This window comes from Vulpes lagopus, chromosome 4 (assembly GCF_018345385.1).
Source record: "Vulpes lagopus strain Blue_001 chromosome 4, ASM1834538v1, whole genome shotgun sequence".
In the NCBI taxonomy this organism is placed as follows: Eukaryota; Metazoa; Chordata; class Mammalia; order Carnivora; family Canidae; genus Vulpes; species Vulpes lagopus.
In genome coordinates this window covers 37,829,901-37,851,398 of record NC_054827.1, presented here as the reverse complement: position 1 = coordinate 37,851,398, position 21,498 = coordinate 37,829,901, and the positions used below count along the sequence as shown (strand labels likewise).

The 21,498-nt window shown below is 34.6% G+C and overlaps 1 protein-coding gene across 1 annotated transcript in view; it reads right to left on the bottom strand.

Annotated features, from left to right (window-relative positions):
- Positions 1-21,498, bottom strand: part of PSD3 (pleckstrin and Sec7 domain containing 3) — a 569,820-nt gene that overhangs the window by 280,752 nt on the left and 267,570 nt on the right. Inside the window, exon 9 of the mRNA XM_041753212.1 lies at positions 8,373-8,462. Coding sequence (XP_041609146.1) covers positions 8,373-8,462 — 90 coding nt within the window. The remainder of the gene's footprint in view (positions 1-8,372; positions 8,463-21,498) is intronic.

The window sequence follows — 21,498 nt, the reverse complement described above, 5'->3', positions numbered from 1 at the left end:
TTTTTATATGATTCCTAAATTTCTGGCTGAGTGGAGAGAACAGGCTCATTTGCCTTATTTTTTTTTAAGTGAGCCTTTTCTTCATGAAAGTTTTATTGAGATAATTTCAGATCTGCATATAGTTGTAAGAAATAATAGATTTCTTATACCTTTTACCCAGTTCTCTCCAATGGTAACATTTGCAAAACCACAGTATAATATCACAACCAGAGTACTGACATTAACAAAATCCGATATTAGTCAGATTTTTGTCTTCAGTGATAATATTTGAAGAGAAGATGAAAGCAAAAGTGATGTGTGTAGGGGGAGTGCGGGATGTTGCTTAAGGTCAGTTTTGGGCTAAAAGAAAAGAAGGGCAATTTTAGGTGTTAAATTTTCAACCCTCTCCCTAGCTGAAAGGGTTAAATTAGATAGAAGCCTGGGAGTGAAGTGACCTGGATTTGCTCTTTTTTAAAGAAGAATTCTTACAGCTCTTCCTTCATGTCACACTGTGTGAAGCAGGTCCTTTTCAGGGATTGAGATCACATAAAAATCACTGATCTTTAAGTCTAACCGCTGGCTGATTTTTGTTTGTTTACCCTTAAATACAACTGTAACTGATTGAAAAGCCTAATGGTTATCAACCTTCACAGGATATTTCCTAATCATATTTCTTCCTTGTCCAATAAGACAGATTAATCTTTATTTAAAATGTATTTTTCACCCCAAAGAGTCAAAGCAATCTCTAAAAAGTAAAGCAAAGTGGGAGGCATCACAATTCTGGACTTCAAGTTTTATTACAAAGGTGTAGTGATCAAGACACTATGGTACTGACATAAAAAATAAGCAAACAGATCAATGGAACAGAATAGAAAACCCAGAAATGAACCCACAGCCATATGGCCAACTAACATTGACAAAGCAGGAAAGAAGATCCAATGGAAAAAAAAAAAAGGACAGTTTCTTCAACAAATGGTGTTAGGAAAACTGGACAGCAAAATACAGAAGAATGAAACTGGACCACCTTACACAAAAAGAAATTCACAATGGATGAAAGACCTAAATGTGAGAGAGGAAACCATCAAAATCCAAAAGAACACAGGCAATAACTTCTTTGACATTGGCTATAGCAGCTTCTTACTAGATAGGTCTCCTGAGGTAAGGGAAACAAAAGCAAAAATAAACTACTGGGATAGGACTTCATCAAGATACAAAGCTTCTGCACAGTGAAGGAACAACAACAACAAAAAACCTCAAAGACAGTCTACGGAATGGGAGAAGATATTTACAAATGACATATATGATAAAGGGTTGGTATCCAAAATATATAAAGAACTTATCAAACTCAATATCCAAAAAAACCCAAATAATCCAGTTAAAAAATGGACAGAAGACATGGACAGACAATTTTCCAGAGCCAATTTATAGATGGCTAACAGACACATCACTCAGCATCAGGGAAATACAAATCAAAACTACAATGAGATACCTTCTCACACCTGCCAGAATGGCTAAAATTAACAAAACAGGAAACAGGTGTTGGCAAGGATGCAGAGAAAGGGGAATCCTCTTGCACTGTTGGTGGGAATGCAAACTAGTGCAGCCACTCTGGAAAACAGTGTGGAGGTTCCTCAAAAAGTTCAAAACAGAATACCTTACAGTCCACCAATTGCACTACCAGGTATTTACACAAGGGATACAAAAATACTGATTTGAAGGGATACATGCACCCCGATGTTCACTGCTGCATTATCGACAATAGCCAAATTATGGAAAGAGCCGAAATGTGCATCGACTGATGAATGGATATAGATGTGGTCAAATATTACACATATATACTTACACATGCAACAGAATATTACTTAGCCATCAAAAAATGAAATCTTATCATTTGCAACCATGTGCATAGATCTAGAGCATCTTACACTAAGCTAAATAAGTCAGTCAAAGAAAGACAAATACTATATGATTTCACTCATATGTGGAATTTAAGAAACAAAACAGATGAACATGTGGTAAGGGGAAGAGAGGCAAACCAGAAAACAGACTCTTTACTTTTAGAGAACAAAGCATTGCTGGAGGGGAGGTGGGCAGGTGAATGGATTAAATGGCTGATGGGTATTAAGGAGCGCACTTGTGGGGGATCTCTGGGTGGCTCAGCGGTTTAGCGCCTGCCTTTGGCCCAGGGTGTGATCCTTGAGTCCCAGGATCCAGTCCCACAACAGGCTCCTTGCGTGGAGCCTGCTTGTGTCTCTGTCTCTCTGTCTCTCAAATAAATAAATAAAATTTTTTAAAAAAAGGAGGTACTTGTGATAAGTTTGGGTGTTGCATGTAAGTGATGAATCACTGGACTCTACACCTGCAACTAATATTAAGTTGTATGTTAACTGGACTTTAAAAACTTGAAAAAAAATTAACTCTATTTTTTTTTTTTTTTTTTTTTTTTGCTGACCTTTTAAGTGTATCTGTTTAAATGATACCCTTCTGGCTAATTTCTCCATCATTTTCACAAATTATTTTTCCCTAATAATACCAAATAGGAAAACTGCATTTACAATAAAACATAATGCTTTCTTTCTTTTTTTTTAAGATTTATTTATTATTTGTTTGAGACATAGAGAGAGAGAGAGGGAGAGAGACAGAGACACAGGCAGAGGAACTAGCAGGCTCCATGCAGGGAGCCCGACGCGGGACTCGATCCCAGGTCTCCAGGATCACGCCCTGGGCTGAAGGCCGCGCTAAACCGCTGAGTCACCCGGGGCTGCCCGAACATAATGCTTTCAGCCAACTACCTATGTTAAGGATTATATACAGCAGCTTATATAGTCTTAGAAATTTCTTATAAAAGAAGCTCACCGAAATTCTGTCTTTAGTGAAAGCTAAAGGAAAACAAGCACATCTGAATAAGAACTTTCATTGGGATTCTGAGCAATACAGTATGTAACCATTTAATTCACTATGTTATTTACCATTCCATTTAATGGAATGATGCATATAAATCCCACTAAGCCAGGCATACTGATTAACATTCTGTCAATTTAATTTAATTGCCACTCCCCCCTACCCTGCAATCTTCACACACACACACACACACACACACACACACAAACACACACACTCTCTCTCTCTCTTTCTCTCTCAACCACTTTTCACCAGTAACTACATCCCTGAGAGAGTGAAAACTTTTGGTTTTCCCTCACTGGAGTGCAAGTTAATATAATGTTAACAAATTCTCAACATGCAAGTAATTTCTACCCACAAAAATTAAATTTCAGATATTTTAAAGTCAAACATCTAATCATAACCAAGAGCCTGAAAGGATGGCATGTTATTGACTTGCCCAAGCAAGATTTATTTACCTTGCTTTTTTTTTTATTTCCAGTGACACTGCCTTGTAACCAGAGCTATTATTAAAGCTATTTGTGTACATAAGCAGATTTAAAAGGAGTTATGTTTCAAAACCTCTGCAAAATGTATTCAGTTTTTTTTTAGTTGTATTAGAATCATTTTGAAAGTTGTGGGTGGTTTGTTGTTTCTACTCTCTCATCATTAAGATGGTATAAAAGTTCTTAAGACATTTTTTTAGATAATTTTTTTCTAATTTCCTTTGGCACCTATTGAATTCAACTGCTGCTCAAGAAAAAAGAAACTTAAAGACTAACTATGACAAGGATAAAAATATTAAGAATGTTACTTGAGTATCACATGGTAGGTGGCAATAAGAAAGTTGAGTTAGAAAACAACCAGGGTTTCATGTTTCATTGCCAAAATCTTGAATCTTGAATCTGAATCTCCCCAAAATAAAATTATGCAGACAATAACTTACCTTCCATCCTATATGTTTACGTGACACTTTTCTTCAGCTCTTTTTGCCTTATTTCCCATTGCTTCTTTCATGCTTTCATGTAAATATATATATATTTTTTCATGTAAATATATTTTGAAATGGCTACTTTCCCTCTAAATATAATATAACTGTGGCCATCTCCCAAAGTTCCTGTGTTTCCCCCTATATGTAATGAGAAATGAAGGATTATCAACTGCCAGGGTTAGAAATGGAAAGCAGAATGAAGATAAAAATGTAGCTCTTCTGTTAAAACCAAGAAAAGAGATTTATAGGAAACTCAGAAGATATAAAACTTACAGAACAGTTTAAGACCAAACTTAAACTGGTCCTGGAATCCTGATGAACCTTTGAGGAAGCAAATTAATTCCAGTCCCCTTTGATGATCCCAAATAATCCTGGGATATTAATGGAGATGTGAATTATTTGAAGTGGTGAAAAATACTGGGGAAAAAAGAAAGGTTGCTAGATGTCCAACTGCTCTCTTATATTTTCTTCAAATAGTCCTAGGTAAGAAAGCTCAGGACCTCCAATCTTGCAACTTCAAAGATCCAAACCAAATATCACATATAAAACTGTGGCAAGAGGGATAAGATCTAGGAGAAATTGCTTATTGTTAACAAGGTAAAAAGGCAAGGAAAACATATGGCTAACCAAGGTTCATTTTCAGGTGCCTCCACGATGATAAGACAGACTTTAAGGAACAAATGTATCCTGCAGAAAATTTTGATGGCCATTCTTTGGAATCAACAAGTCTCTGGAAAGAAAGGAAGCTATAAATGATAAGGGTTAAAAATCTTACCACAGAAAGGGGAAATATTCAAGGTCAAGGTCACAGATGGTCCATTTAAAAGACCAAGAGAATGTGTATGCTTAGGCTAAAAACGGATGGGTAACAGAGGTCTTGTGAATTAATGCTAATCCCACATGGCCTAGTACTTATAAAACACCTAAGATCCAAACCCTAAAGGGATGCAGGCCCTTTCCAGTCCACTTCAAGCTAGGTTAAGAATAAAATAATATTAAAAATAAAAAGCTATGACAGCTAACACATACAGCATTTATTACATGCTAGAACTCTAAAGGCTTTATGTGTTAATTCATTCAATTATTAAAACTGATGAGGTGGGTATTAATAAAATCACCCATTTCGCAGATGAGGAAATCAAGAGACAGAGTTTCAGTGAATTTGCTTACAATCCCTAAACTAATAAGAGAGGGGAGCTGGGATTAGAACCCAGTCATTATAGCTCCCAAGTCCACAGTCATAATCACCACACTACAGTGTCTCTCAAAAAGTTCAGTCTCCAACCCAGAGCTGGCCCACATTTACATTCTCATCCTTCTCTATTCGTGTATGTAAGAGCTTTATTACTTATTATAAAATCTTAGGAATGTCTTATTAAGTCTACCAGAACCCAAAGCAGAGCCTCCCTTCCCCCTTCTCTTCCACATCGTCCCTCCAGGATGTTTAAGCACAAACCACATCCAAGTAGTGCGATGGGCAGTCCCTATGCAAGCCATAAAACACGCCAGATTGTTTGGCATATTTCGTTAAATGAATTGCTATCCTAGTTTGGTGAAATAATAGAGAAAGGTACTTATGACAGAGATCATTAATGTTTATGGGTGGGAAAGGTGGTGGGAAATGAAATACAATAATAATCTAACTAAAAAACAAAATAAGTCTACTATTACAATGGTACCTATGTTTCAAAGGCTTCTCTCAAACATCACATCCTCCCAGCCAGATGACAGCTTTAAAGAACCTAAATAATATTCTATAACTGGTTGTCTTTTTGGTATTCAGCTATTTCTACTTTACAATATAGGCATCTAGAATGTATACTCAAAGCAACTTGTGGGAGAAACATTCTTATTTGCACAAAGCACTCATTTATCTCTTAGGTCATCAGGTCAAAACGGACACTGCAGTGGAACTGAAAATTATTTAAAAAAACACAAAGTAGCATTTATCCCTTTCACAAAGTCTAAGGCAAAATTAAAGCAAAATATTAAATAACTGAAGTCTCCAAAGTGAAGGCTTGAAATAAATTTCTCGTCTTTCATACTTTTAAATACATTAAAGTTTATCTTTTTTGATAACCATTTCTGTTGAGAACAAGTAGAATCAGTTTATATTTTAATTTTAATATGGAATAACTGTTCATTTTAAGGGAAAAAGAACCACCCATCTTTCTTAGATTTGTGAGGAAAGGTGCCCAATTAGTTCCAGCATGTTCTCCAAGTGACAATACCCAATGAAAGCACAGGGCCTTCACTAAGTATTTCCTATGACCCAACCACACTGACAATAGACATTAAGTGAAATTTTACTACCAGTCCAAAGAAATCTGAATAGACACAGATCCAAATGTTATTTTTGATCCAAAAGAAACCTAAAAGTAATAGGATCTATATGTAGCAATGAAAGCCTCAGTTTAATCCATGTAATTCTAGGCATCTCACCTCATAAACTGATTGTACATGCCTGCAATTTTCAAGTTGGAGAGAGGGTAGAAGAAGACTGAGAGGGGTTAGGTTACTCAGAATCTGTAATGTAATATCAAATGTTTTGTGTTTATCTGTGTGACGTGTCATTTCCCACAATAGTTCAAATCAACATTCCACCTAGTAATTTATCCCCGAAGAGAATCAAGAAACAGCCATTGAGAAAGAGAGTGAGGGAGAGAGTTTGAGAGAGAGAAGAGGAAAAAGAAGAAAGACAAAAAGAAGAGCACAAGAGAAAGGAAAAAACAGAAACAGAACCAGAGGAGTAAGGGAGGGAAAAGAGGAGGAGGGAAGAGCCAGAGGGCAGGAAAGGAAAAAAGAACAGCCACATGGGAAAGAGAAATGAAACAAAAATGGTTTGAAGAAAACCTTTCCTAGATGGAATCTGCAGTAAAATCCAGATTCTTACTGAAATGGAACACTCCCCCATCTCAGGTGGGTGAGTGGCTGGAGTCTTTGCTATGAAAGGGAATCGGTATTTTACTTGACAGTTTCCATGCAAAAAACCACTGTCATTTTTCAGTGTCATTTCACTGTCATCTTCCTACAGTAAATAAAAGAGTTCAATAAATATTTTCCCCCCTGAGGTTTATAAACATGATCTCAATGGACAACTGTAACAATCATCCAGAAAATTCTTGGCAGAGTCAATCAAAGAACACATGTTTACCCAAGGTGAATGGCAGCCACTGGACTGTATGTTAACTACATTTGGTTTCAGACAGCTCATCAAACATGCTCTAAACCTGCCCAATAATTCATCCACAGTCATGCAGGTTACCACAAGCCTACCAATAGAATCTAAAAGCTTCACTATGAAAATTTTTCCTGCCAATTTCCATTTCTGACATAACTTGGTAAAAGCCTCACCAATCCTTATCTTAGAAAGACTGCATTATTTTCCAGGTTAATACCACTAAGCTGAAAAAAGGCTTATTAACATGTGTCTATAGTACATCTTCAATGGATATAAAGAATACATTTATTATGTCACAATCCAATACCGTTTCTCACTCAGAACCATAGCTTCAGCAATGGCAGCATTTGTCCTTTAAAGAAACAACTTAAAAAATACCTTCTTTATATAGTAACCTGAAGCTACTTTTCTTCCTGCTTTTTCCATAGTGTAATTTTTTAATGAGCTGCAATTAAAGTCAATAAAGAGAATCTCATAATACCATATTCTTGTGCCTTTTTTCACTTTCCATATATATGTGTCTTTCAAAATACAGAACTCTCTATATTTTATATGATTTAAAAAATATCATAAAACATAATAAAGGACTTATTTTCAACTGGTACTTTTTCCAGATCATACCATGATTCACGTGTCACCCTTAGAAAATTCAAAGGAATTGCCAAAGAAATCTACACATGTACAAAGATTTTAAAAAGGCTAGAATCAAACAGAAATCTGTAAAGCTCACATTGTCAACATACACATCTTATACTGAACTTCTAAAATACAACCATTATCAATCACTATTTTGTATTCACTTTAAGAAATGAATATCATCTCATTATACTGCTGTAGAATGTTATGAATCGTAAAGCTGATTTTGTTGCCTCCTTGAAAATAATCTGATAGGGAACAACATGCTGATTGTTACCAATAATGAAGCTGACTACAAATAATTCAGACGTTCTACCATTACTCAGATTTCCAGAGACAACCTAAGTGGCTCTGTAACTAGGAACTGAATACAGCTTCCATTATAGTATGTAAATGCTTTTTTGTTTCCATAGTAAATATACCTTTGTGATCTTTCTCAAGTTCTGGCAGTATGTTTACAAATAAAATAAAAACTACCCATTATTTGAATCACTAATTATTAATCACACTGTGAACTTTTACCATTATTCATTGAAGGGTACTTGCAGACTGACACATTAGAGGTCCAATAGAAATATCATCAACAAAACCAAAAACCAAAACCAAAATGCTTAAGTGATCCTTGGTCTGTTTATTTTAGATTAAAAAATAAGCAGAAAAGATAAATATAAGCATATCTTTAAAAACAAATATTTCATTGCTCACTTTTAGTAGATCCTTGGAGAAATCACCACCCTCATTTACCCCTTGGAGGTTTGCAATGAACTCTTGGCAGGTCATCTTCTTTCCAATATTCTGGAATAGAGGCAAATGATACATTCTAATGACACACATACATGGAATCCTTAAAACCATATAATTAAGCAAAGCAAGACTGGATTTTTCAAAACACGAATAAATACACATGACCTGTATATGTGCATATATATCCACACATACATATAGTATAAACTTATATGCATGAGAAACAGATAACATTATGCTTTCAAAAGTCATTAAACATAAATAACAAATTATCCAAACCTTTATTTTAACCTAAGAAAACAGCTGAAAAATCTATGCTATGTTCATATACAAATAAGGTCATTTTAATGAAAAATATGTATAAAATGACATTTCTGAGCTAAACTCTGATAGCCATTTATGAAATAAGCAAATAAATGGCTATCAGAGTTCCTACACATCGTCAAGAACTGTGAAGGATCTGAGATTTTAGCCCACTTTCAAGCTAACACAGTCTACCACAATCTCACATGTTGGCAAATGAAATAAGATTCCTGAGTCAGAGGCACAGGAATTTATTACAGCAATAGGAGTAGCCAAAATACCAGCATTTTCTTGTTCCAGTTTCCTGGGTCCCAATTCTCACAGAATCTGAACATGGCCAGCAGATATGCATACACAGTGGGTTGAGACAAGGAAAGGAGCCCTATAATTTGGAAATCTGAATATCTTTAATGGACAGTAACCATGTCTATCAATTGCTTTTGCTCTAAAGGAAGAAACCAACTCCTATCATGCAAGGCTATAAGCAAACCTATCTATTGTTCTAAAGTCACTATATTTTCCAAAGTTGCTCACTAGAGAAACAATTTTGAAAAAATAGACCAGAAAAAAGGCAACCAAAGCTTCTGTTCACAAAATGTACCTAAATGCAGGAGACCCATGGAAAATTGTCTCCAAACACATTTCCAAGTTGATTTTAGAACAAGTTTAACCAAAAAAAGACTACATAAATAAACAAAATGAAAAACACTAGGAAATCTAAACTACAAAGAAAGAGAACATACAAATATGTTAGACTGAGAAAACTAATAAAACTCCTATGCCAGCTTCAGTCAACTAGTAAGAGCTTCCAGTCATGAAGGATTCAGAGGTTCAATATGAACATCAACAGAAGTCTGTCATGACTGCAGGAGAGAGATGTAGAACACACATGCACCAGCATGGGATCACTGGCAAAATGTGGTCCAAGCGAAATGAAGTGTACCAACATATGAATATCCTTGTATACAATATGCATACAAGTAAAAGTATGTTCTGTGAGGCTTTTTCAGAAAAGACTAAGAGTGGGGTGGAACATTAATTTTCAAGTTGAGGAAAAATATTAAGGCTTTAAAAAGGATGCAAAGCCATGGGTAGTTTTAAGAGGTATGTATACAAAACCTTAACTTTAAAAATACAGATCTGCCTGGGAACATATACATCTACATGCCTTAAAAGTAAGCACTTCCCACTCCTCCTCTCAAAACTGCTCTTCTGCTTTATAACATGAAACAAATCATCCAACCAATCTCATCTAATTAATTGTAGTCAAAGTGCTAAATAATTTTGTTAAAAACCTTGCCTCTTCCATCAGCGAAGAGGGCATGAAAGATTGGATGAATGCTTTAATAATGAAAACTGGCTTTGCCAATTATTTGGTAGATACTTCCCATAATTTAAGTAAGTTAAACCTGCAGCCCTAGGTTCTGATGAAAATTTATTTAAAGCACAGAAACTTTAATAAAACATAGTATTTCAACATTATATTGAAAAACAAAATTATTTCAACCTTCCAAATCCTTATCAAGTGTATCAGATCAAAAAAGGTACCTCAAGGTAAAAAGTAACAATGACTATTAAGTCATTTTGATATGACTTGACAAGGTCTTTCTGGTTAAGTTATGAAGACCTGAGAAAATGAAAATAAGGACTACATAATAAATTCCTTCCCAAGCCAGTCAGTTTCCAATTCTCAAAATCAAAAGAGGACATGATTTAACCAACATTTAAAAATCAAAATTTTCTTTAACATGTGATCTGGTGAATTCGAATATTTGTAACATTATCCTTTGTAACAATTTTGTATTGTTCATAACAAAAATTTCTTGAATGATTGATATTTAAACCATTGTAGTATTATACTCGTGAGATATCAAAACTCTCATTTCAGTTTATACAGTTTTTGTTTCAAATAAGTAACGAATAATAATCAATAAAGGACTCCCAAGTATAAAAACATATTACATGAGAAAAAAAAAACTATAGAAAAGTAGACAATTATGACTATTAGGAGAAAAAAAAAAGTGAAATAAAATAGTTGATTTTTTTATATGATGGAGTGTCCACTCACTATAATTTTTTACAAATACTAGTTTTATTGAAATATAATCTACATAACATTTATTCTTTAGAGTTATACAATTCAGTAACTTATTTATTTATTTATTTATTTATTTGCTTGAGAGAGCAAGAGGGAAAGTGGCAGGGTTGGGGCAAATGGGGAGGGAGAGGGACAAGCAGACTCTGCACTGAGCATGCAACCCACCTCGGGGCTCAATCTCACAACCCTGAGATCATGACCTGAGCTGAAATCAAGAGTCCACTACTCAACTGACTAAGCCATCTAGGTGCCCCTAGAATTCTTAATTCAGTAATTCTTAATATATGAATAGAGTTGTGCAGCCATCATTGCTATCTATATTCAGAACATTTTCATCACCCTAAAAGACACCCCATATCCATTAGCAGTCTCATATTTCTACTCCCATCCTCAGTATCAATCTCCTAACAACCACTAATCTTTTTATTCCCATGGATTTGCACCTAAATTAATGGAATCATAAAAAATGTGGCCTTTTTTGACTGGCTTCTTTCATCTACCATATTCTTTTAAAGTCACATCTATATTTCAGCATGTATCAGTATTTTATTGCCAAATGACATTCCATTGTGTGAATATACCAAATTATCCATTCAGAATTGATGGCTTCTTGGACTAGTCTCACATTTTGGTTATTATGAATAATGTTGCTATAAATATTTTTGTAAAGTTTTTGTATAGACATATGTTTTCATTCCTCCTATATATATAATGCACAAGTGGGTTTGCTAGGTCGTACAGTAACTCTATGTTTAATCATTTGAGGAACTGTCAGAATTTTTTCTAAACAGACCACACCAGTTTACACCCTACTAGAGGTGTGAGTTTCAATTTCTCAACATCCATACCAACATTTATGTCCTTTTTATTTTAGCCATGTCTCATAGATAAGAATTCCCATCTTGTGGTTCTAATTTGCAATTCCCTAATGACTAATGATGTTCAGTGCCCTTTCATGCACATATTGGCCATTTGTATATATTCTATTTTTTTAAAAAAAGATTTTATTTATTCATGAGAGGCACAGAGAGAGAGAGAGAGATGCAGAGACACAGGCAGAGGGAGAAGCAGGCTCCATGCTGGGAACCCGACGTGGGACTCGATCCCGGGTCTCCAGGATCACAACCTGGGCCAAAGGTGGCATTAAACCACTGAGTCACCAGGGCTACCCCATTTGTATATATTCTTTGAAGGAATGCCTACTCAAATTCTTTGCCCTTTTCTTGAGTCATTTGCCTTTTATTGTTGAGTTGTAGGAGTTATTTATATATTCTGGATACAAAACTCCTTATCAGATATATACTTTGAAAATGTTTTCTCCCATTCTGTAGTTTTTCTTGATAGTACTGTTTGAAGCACAAAAAGTTTTCATCTTGATGAAATCCAACTTATGTTTTTTTTTTCTTTTGCTGCTTGTGTTTTTATTATCAAATGTAACAAATTACTGCCTAATCCAAAGTCAGAAAGATTTACTCCTATATTTTCTAAAAATGTTATATGGTTAGTTTTTATATTTAGATATTTAATCCACATTGCAATAATTTTTGTACAGGGTAGGAAATACAAATCTGAGTTCATTTTTTTCCATGTGGCTATCCACTTGTCCCAGCACCATTTGTTGAAAAGGCTGTTCTTTCTCGCACTGAACAATCTTGGCATCCTTGTTGAACTTTAACTGACTGTAAATATAAGGGGTATACTTATAAATTCTCAATTCTATTGTATTGACCTAGACATATGACTGGATGCCAGTTTAATACGGTGTTGAGGGATCCCTGGGTGGTGCAGCGGTTTAGCGCCTGCCTTTGGCCCAGGGCGCGATCCTGGAGACCCAGAATCGAATCCCACGTCGGGCTCCCGGTGCATGGAGCCTGCTTCTCCCTCTGCCTGTGTCTCTGCCTCTCTCTCTCTCTGTGACTATCATAAATAAATTAAAGAAAAAAAAGTTTAAAAAAATACGGTGTTGATTCTTGTACCTTTGTTGTAAGTTGTTTTTGCCTTTGCACTTTACTATGGCTAAAAAATACACAGCAAAAAAAAATTGACCATCTTAAGCATACTTAAGTGTATATTGCAGTAGTGTTAAGTATATTCATATGGTTGTAAAACAAACTTCTAGAACTTTTGCACCTTGCAAATCTTAAACTCTATACCCATTAAAAGACAACTCCCCTTTCTCCATCTCCTGAGCCTCTGGTAACAATCATTCTACTTTCTTTCTGTTTCTCTGGATTTACTGCTTTAGATATTTTATGTAAGTGGAATCAAAGAAAACTTTCTTGTATGTATATATATGTACATGTATGTATGTATAAATGTATGTATATTTTTCAAGTGTACAGCTTCATATATAACGACATCTGCACACACTACCAAATGATCATCACCACAAGTTGAGTTACCATCTATCAGCATACAGTTACCACCATCACCATGCTCTATTTTATCCACTCCCCAGTTCCCTTACACTTAGGTAACCACTCACTACTCTGTTTTCTCTAACTACGAGTTTGTTTTGTTTGTTCATTTATTTTCTTACTTTCCATATATGAGGGAAATCACGCAGTATTTGTCTTTCCCCATCTGACTTATTTTGCTTAGGATAATATACTCAAGGTCCATCCATGTTATTTCAAATGGCAAGATTTCATTCTTTTTATGGCTAATATTGCATTATATATCACATCTTCTTTTTCGATTCGTCTATTGATGGACACTTAGCCTGTTTCCAGATCTGGTCTATGAGAAAAGGGGGGCATGCATCTTTTTCAGTGTTTTTGTATTCTTCAAAAGTATGTACAGAAGTAGAATAACTGGGTCATATGGTAGCTCTATTCTTAATTTCTTGAGGAATTTCCATAATGTTTATAATGTTTTCCATAGTGGCTACACCACTTTACAATCCTAACGGTGTATGAGGGTTCCCTTTCTCCTACACCCCATCAGACACTTACTTCTTGTCTTTTCAATAATAGCCATTCTAACAGGTGTAACGTGATATTTCACTGTGGTTTTGATTTGCATTTCCAATAATTAGTGATGCTGAACTTTTGCCCAACTGTATGTCTTCTCTGGAGAAATGTCTATTCATATTGTCTGTCCATTCTTTAATGAGGTTATTTGGTTTTTGTTGAGTCCCTTATATATTCTGGATATTAACCCCTTATTGGATATATGGTTCACAAATATATTCTCACATTCAGTAGATTGCCTTTTTGTTCTGATGATGGTTTTCCTTTTCAGAAGCTTTTTAGTTTCATATAGCCCCATTTTTATTTATTTTTGCTTCTGTTTCTCATCTTGGGTGTCAGATTCAAAAAGACATCACTACGATTGATGTCCAGGAGTTTCCTGTCTATGTTTTCTTCTACAAATTTTATGGTTACAGGTCTTATATTCGTCTTTAATTCATTTTGAGTAAATTATTGTGTATGGTATAAGATAGTGTGTGTAGTTTCATTATCTTGGATGTGGCTGTTCAGTTTTCCCCGTACTCTTTATTGAAGAGACTATCCTTTCTCCATTGTATGTTCTTGGTTTCTTTTTTGAAGTTTAATTGTCCATGTATGGATTTATTTTGGGGCTCTCATTTCATTCTGCTGATCTATGAGTCTATTTTTATACTAATGACATACTTTTTAATTATTACAGCTTTGTATTATGGTTTGAAGTCAAGTAGCATGATATCTACAGCTTTGTTCTTTCTCATGATCATTTTGGCTATTCAGAATATTTTGTGGTTTCATATAAATTTTACAAAACTTGAAAGTTTTAAGTTCTGTGAAGTATGCCATTAAGATTTTGATTGGTATTGAGTCTGTAGATTATTTTGGGTAGTATGGATATTTTAACAATAGTAATTCGTCCAATCCATGAGCATGGAATATCTTTCCATTTATTTGTGTCATGGATTTCTATGTATTGATTTTATGGCCTGCAACTTTATTGAACTCATTTATCAATTCTAACTGAACAGTTTTTTGGTGGATTTTTCAGGGTTTTCTATATGTAATACCATGTCATCTGTGAAAAATCTGACTTCTGCCTTTCTGATTTGGGTGCCTTTTATTTCTTTTTCTTGTCTCACTGCTATAGCTAGGATTTCCAATACTATGTTGAATAAAAGTGGTAGGGGTGGGCAATGCTGTCTTATTCCTGTTCCCAGAGGAAGTTTTCAGCTGTATGATGCTAGCTCTGGGATTGTGATACTTATTATGTTTACGCATGTTCCCTCTATATCCACTTTTAGTTTTTCTCATAAATGAATATTCAATTTTATCAAATGCTTTTTTGGTGAGATGCTCATATGATTTTTATCATACATTTTGTTAATAGATCACGTTGATTGATTTGCAGATGTTGAACTGTCCTTGCAACCCTAAAATAAATGCCACCTGATGATGGTGTATGATCTTTTTGCATATTACTGGATCAGCTTACTAATAATTTGTTGAAGATTTTTGCTTCTGTGTTCACCAAGGATACTGGACTATAATTTTCCCTTTTTTGGTTGTCCTTGCCTGGGTTTGGTATCAGAATAATGCTGGCCTCATAAAATGTGTTGGGAAAGGTTCCTTCCTCTCCAATTTTCTGGAAGAATTTGAGAAGAATATTAAATCTTCTTAATGTTTGATAGAATTTTCCAATGAAGCCATCTGATCCTGAACTTTCATTTGTTAAGAGGCTTCTGACTATTGTTGTAATCTACTTCCTGGCAAAAGTCTATTGACATTTATATTTCTTCATTTTCAGTCTTGGAAGATTGTATGTTTCTACAAATTTATCCATTTCTTCTAGGTTGTCTACCTTGTTAGCATACAATTGTTCACTGTAGCTCTTATGATCCTTTGTATTTTTGTGATATCAGTTGCAACTTCTCTTTCATGTCTTATTTTGAGTCCTCTACCTTTTTTTCTTGGTCAGTCTAGCTTAAAGTTTGATTTTGTTTCTGTTTTCAAAGAACTAGTTCTTAGTTTCACGGATTTTCTTTTTTTTTTTTTTTGGTCTCTATCTCCTCTCTGATCTTTATGATCTTCTTTCTATCAATTTTGGGCTTTGCTCTTCTATCTCTAGTTCTTTTAGGTATAAAGTTAGACTGAGTTTTTCCTTGTTTTTCTTGAGGTAGGCCTATATTGCTATGAACTTCCTAGAACCACTTTTGTTGTGTGCTGCAGATTTGGGATTGTGCATCTCATAAATTTTTATATGTCACATTCATTTCATGTTTCTTCAGATGTTTTTTCTTTCTGTTTTGATTCACCCTCGTTTTTCAGTGCCTTATTATCTAATCTCCAAGTTTCTGTGAGTTGTTTTTTACTCATTATCTTCTTGTAATTTCTAGTTTCATATCATTATGATTGGAAAAAATGTTTGATATGGTTTATTTTCTTCAATTACTAAGACTTGTTTTATGACTCAAAATGTGATCTATCCTGGAGAACATTCCATGTGCACTTGAGAAGTTTGTGTATTCTGCTGCTTCTGGATGGAATGTTCTGTATATAGTTATTAAATACATCTGGGTCTAATGTGGCACGTAAGCCTGATGTTTCCTTCTTGATCTTTTTGCCTGAATGGTCTGTCAATTTATGAAACACTACTACTGTTATTGTACTGCTTTCAGTTTCTCTCTTTAGGTCTGGTAATATTTGCTTTTTATATCTTGCTGCTTCTGTGTTGTGGGCATATTTATTTATAAGTATTCTATCTTCCTATTGTATTGACCCCTCTAAGATTGCACAATACCTTTCTGTCTTTTACTACAGTCTTTTAAAATCTACTCTGTCTGATACAAGTATATCTACTCCAGCTTTCATTTCATATCCATTTCCATGGAATATCTTTATCCATCCCTTCACTTCCTGTGTGTGTCCTTACTTCTGGAGGGAGCCTCCTATAGGAAACATCTATATTGACTCTTGTTTTCTTACCCATTCAGCTACTCCATGTCTTCTCACTGGTGAAATTAGTCCATTTACATTTAAAGTAATTATCAATAAGCATATACTTATTGCCATCTTGTTCACTGTTTTCTGGCTGTGTTATAATTCCACTCTATTCCTTTCTTCTCTTTCTCTCTTCCCTTGAGGCTTGATGGCTTTCTTTCAAATTTTATTTAGATTCATTTCTCATTTTTGTCTATTTTAAGTTTCTTTCTTTGTGGTTACTGTGAGGCTCACATAAAATATCCTATGTAAACAGCATCCTGTATTAACTTGGTAGCAAATTTTAAAGTTTTTTTTTTAATTTTTATTTATTTATGATAGTCACACACACACACACACACACAAAGAGAGAGGCAGAGACACAGGCAGAGGGAGAAACAGGCTCCATGCACCGGGAGCCCGACATGGGATTCGATCTCGGGTCTCCAGGATCGCGCCCTGGGCTAAAGGCAGGCGCCAAACCGCTGCGCCACCCAGGGATCCCAAATTTTAAAGTTTTTATATAAATTCCAGTTAGTTAACATACAGTGTACTATTAGTTTCAAGTGTACAATATAGTGGTTCAATATTCCCATACAACATCCAGTGTTCATCACAGCAAGTGCATTCCTTAATCCCCATCACCTATTTTACCCATACCCCCACCACCTCTCTTCTGGTAACCATCAGTTTTTGTTCTCTATAATTAAGAGTCTGTTTCTTGGTTTGCCTTTTTCCCTTTTGTTTTTTTCATTTCTTAAATTATACATATGAGTGAAATCATATGGTATTCCTCTTTTTCTGACTTATTTTGCTTGGCATAATACTTCCTAGCTCCATCAAGTTGTTGTAAATGGCAAGGTTTCATTCTTTTTTATCTATTCATCAGTCGATGGACACTTCGGCTGTTTCTATAATTTGGCTACTGTAGATAATGCTGCTATAAACTTAATTTTAAACATATTCCAAAGCTTTACCTCTTTTACTTTCTTCATCCACATTTTAATATTTTGATGACACTTTCTACATACTTTTATTTAATGCTTCCATCACCTATATTGTGATTATAGTTAATTTTACCACTTTTGTCTTTTTAATGTTCATGCTTCATTTTTTATTACAGTTTTGGTACATATACAGGATATTAACTCCTCACCACATACAGAATTTGCAAATGTTTTCTCCCATCCATTTAACTCTGTTGTGTCCTTTCACGCACAAAAATTAAGTCTAATATAACCCTGTTTGTCTATTTTTGCTTCTGTTGCCTGTGCTTTGGGTATCATAGCCAAGAAATCATTACTAGGCCCAATGTTATGAAGTTTTTCTTCTATGTTTTCTTCTAGGAGTTTTATACTTTTAGCTCTTATATTTAAACTGTTCATCCATTTTGAGTTAATTTTTTATATGGTATAAAGGTCCAGCTTCATTTTTCTGTCTTGATATCATTTATCCCCAACACCATTTGAAGAGACTGTACTTTCCATTGAGTGGTTTTGTCATTCTTGTTGAAGATCATAAACTAAATATGGAAGGATTTATCTTTGCACTGTATATTCTATTCCACTGATCTATTTGCTAATCTTTATGTCAGTACCACACTCATGATTACTATAGCCGTACACCCATATTTTGGAATCAGGAAGTGTGGGTCCTTCAGTTTTTTTTTCAGTCATTTGGGCTATCCACAGTACCTCCGAATCCATATGAATTTTAAGTTTTTTTTTTCTATTTCTGTAAAATATGCCATTGGGATTTTGATACAAATTGTTGAATCCACAGATCACTTTGGGTGGTATGAACATCTTAACGATATTGTCTTCCAATCCATAAACATGGGGGGTCTTTCTACTTATTTGTCTCCTCTTTTAGCAATGTTTTGTAGTGTGTTTTAGAATTAAAAAGTGTAAGTCCTCCCAGTTATTTCTGGGCTCTAGAGGGTTTTTTTTGGCATTTCTACATGAACTTCAGGATTCACTTATCAATTTCTGCCCCCCCCCGCCCCCCCGCTGAAAAAAGAAAGCCAACTGGGATTTTTACACTGATTGTACTTTTAAGATCATTTTAGAGGAAAAAAAAAAAGATCATTTTAGAGAGTATGACAATTGAACATTGTGTTCCAATCCCTATAGGATGACCATGGATAACCTTCCATTTGATTTCTTTGAACGTTTTATAATTTTCAACATCAATATATTAATCTTATTTTCAGTTTATTCTTATGTATTTCTAATGCTACTGTAAATGAATTTCATTTTCATATTGTTCATTACTGATATGTAGAAATATAATTGATCTTTGTATATTCCACTTTCATTCTGCATCCTTGCTGAACTTGTTTTTGAGATTTTTAAAGGGTTTCTTTGTAGATTCCTTAAGATTTTCTATATACAAGATTATTGCAGAGTTAATTTTACTTATTCCTTTCTGATATTGATATGTTTTTATCCTTATCTAATTACTCCAGTTAAAATCTTCAATACGGTACACAGAAGTGACAAGAGGTACCAACTTACACATCTACCAACAATGCACAAGAGTTCCCTTTTCTCCAAATCATCACCAGCAATTGTTACCTCTTGTCTTTTTGATAAAAGCCATTTTAACAGGTGTGAGATAATATTTCATTGGGGTTTTGATTTGCATTTCCTGATAAGTGATGGTGAGCATCTTTCACGTACCTGCTGACCATGTGTATTGATCTTCCTTGGAAAACTTCAGTTCCTTTCCCAATTTTAATTTTTTTTCTTGCTGTTGAGTTGTAAGAGTTCCTTATACTTTTTGGATATTAATCTATCAGATACATGATATACAAATATTTCCTCTCATTCTATAGGCTGCCTTTTCATTTTATTGATGGTTTCCTTTGCTATGCAAACTTTTCAGTTTGATGTAATCCCACTTACCTATTTTTACTTCTGTTGCTATTGCTTTGGTGTCAGATTAAAAACAATAATTTCCAAAACCAATGTCAAGGAGCTTTCTTCCAATGTTTTTGGCCTTATGTATAAATCTACTCTGTTCTGAGTTAATTTTGTGAGTGGTGTAATATAGGGGTCCAGTTTCATTCTTTGGCATGTCGATAACCAGTTTTCCCAACCCCATTTATTGGAGAGACAATTATTACCCCATAGAGTATTTTTGGCTCCCCTGCCAAATATGAGTTGATTATAGGAAACCTGGGTGGTTCATTAGCTTAAGTGTCTAACTCTTGATATCAGTTCAGGTCATGATCTTAGGGTTGTGAGATCAAGCCTCATGTCAGGCTCTGCACTCACCGTGGAGTTGGCTAAGATTCCCTCCCCCTCCCTTTGGCCTTCCTCCACCTTTGTTCATTCTCTTTCTCTCTTTAAAAGAAAAACATTTGGCAGCCTGGGTGGCTCAGCAGTTTAGAGCCACCTTCAGCCCAGGGCATGATCCTGGAGACCCGGGATCGAGTCCCACGTTGGGCTCCCTGCATGGAGCCTGCTTCTCCCTCTGTGTCTCTGCCTCTCTCTCTGTTTCTCATGAATAAATAAAATCTTAAAAAATAAACAAAAACAAATGTTTATATACATATAATGTATACATATAACATAATACATAATCATTATATATAATTATATGTGTGCGTATATATATATATATATATACATACATATATATAAAATCAACACATACACTGATTGTGTATGTGGAATTCATTTCTGGGCTCTCAAATCTGTTCCATTGGTCTGTGTGTCTATTCTATGCCACTTCCATACTGTTTTAATTACTGTAAATTTGTAGTATAGTTTGAAATCCAGAAATGTGATATATCTGGCTTTGTTCTTCCTCGATACTGCTTTGGCTCTTTGGGGTTTTTTTGTGATACTATACAAATTTTAGGGCTGTTTTTCCTTTATTGTAAAAATTGCCATTGAAATTTTGATAGAGCTTGCATTGAATCTATAGATGACTTTGAGTACTATGGACATTTTAACAATATTAATTATTCCAATCATGAATGGGACGTCTATTTGTGTCTTCAATTTCTTTCCTTAGTGTCTTCTAGTTTTGAGTGTACAGATCTTTCACCACCTTTTATTCCTAGGTATTTCATTGTTTTTGATAATATTGTGACTGAGATTGTTTTCTTTTTCAGATACTCTGTCATTAGTTATAGAAACCCAAAAGACTTTTGTATATTGACTTTTTATCTTCAATGTTTACTGAATTCCTTTATTAGTTCTATCATTTATCTGTGTGTAGTCTTTAGTTTTCTATATTTAAGATCATATCACTTGCAAACAGATGATTTTACTTCTTTCCAATTTGGATTCTTTTCTTTTCCTTGATTGCTATGGCTAGGATTTGCATTACTAAGTTGAATAGATATAGTGAGAATGGAAACCCTTGCCTCATTCTTAGATGAAAAACTTTCAACATTTCACCATGGAGTACAATGTTAGCAGTGGTATGGTCTTTGTTGATGTACACTTCCATATCCAATGTATTGAGAGTTTTTATCATCAAAAGATATTCATTAAGTTTTGCTAAATACTTTTTTTGCAACTATTAGGATGATCATATAACTTATTTCATTTCATTAATGTAATATATCATATTTATTGATCTGTGTATGTTGAAATATCCTTGCTTCTTGGGAACAAATCCCACTTTATCACAGTGTATGTTCTTTATCAATGTGCTTTTAAATGTGGTTTGCTAGTACTTCAAGAATTTTTGCATCTGTCTTCATTAGTGGCCTGTAATTATCTTTTCTAATGGTGACCTTATCTGC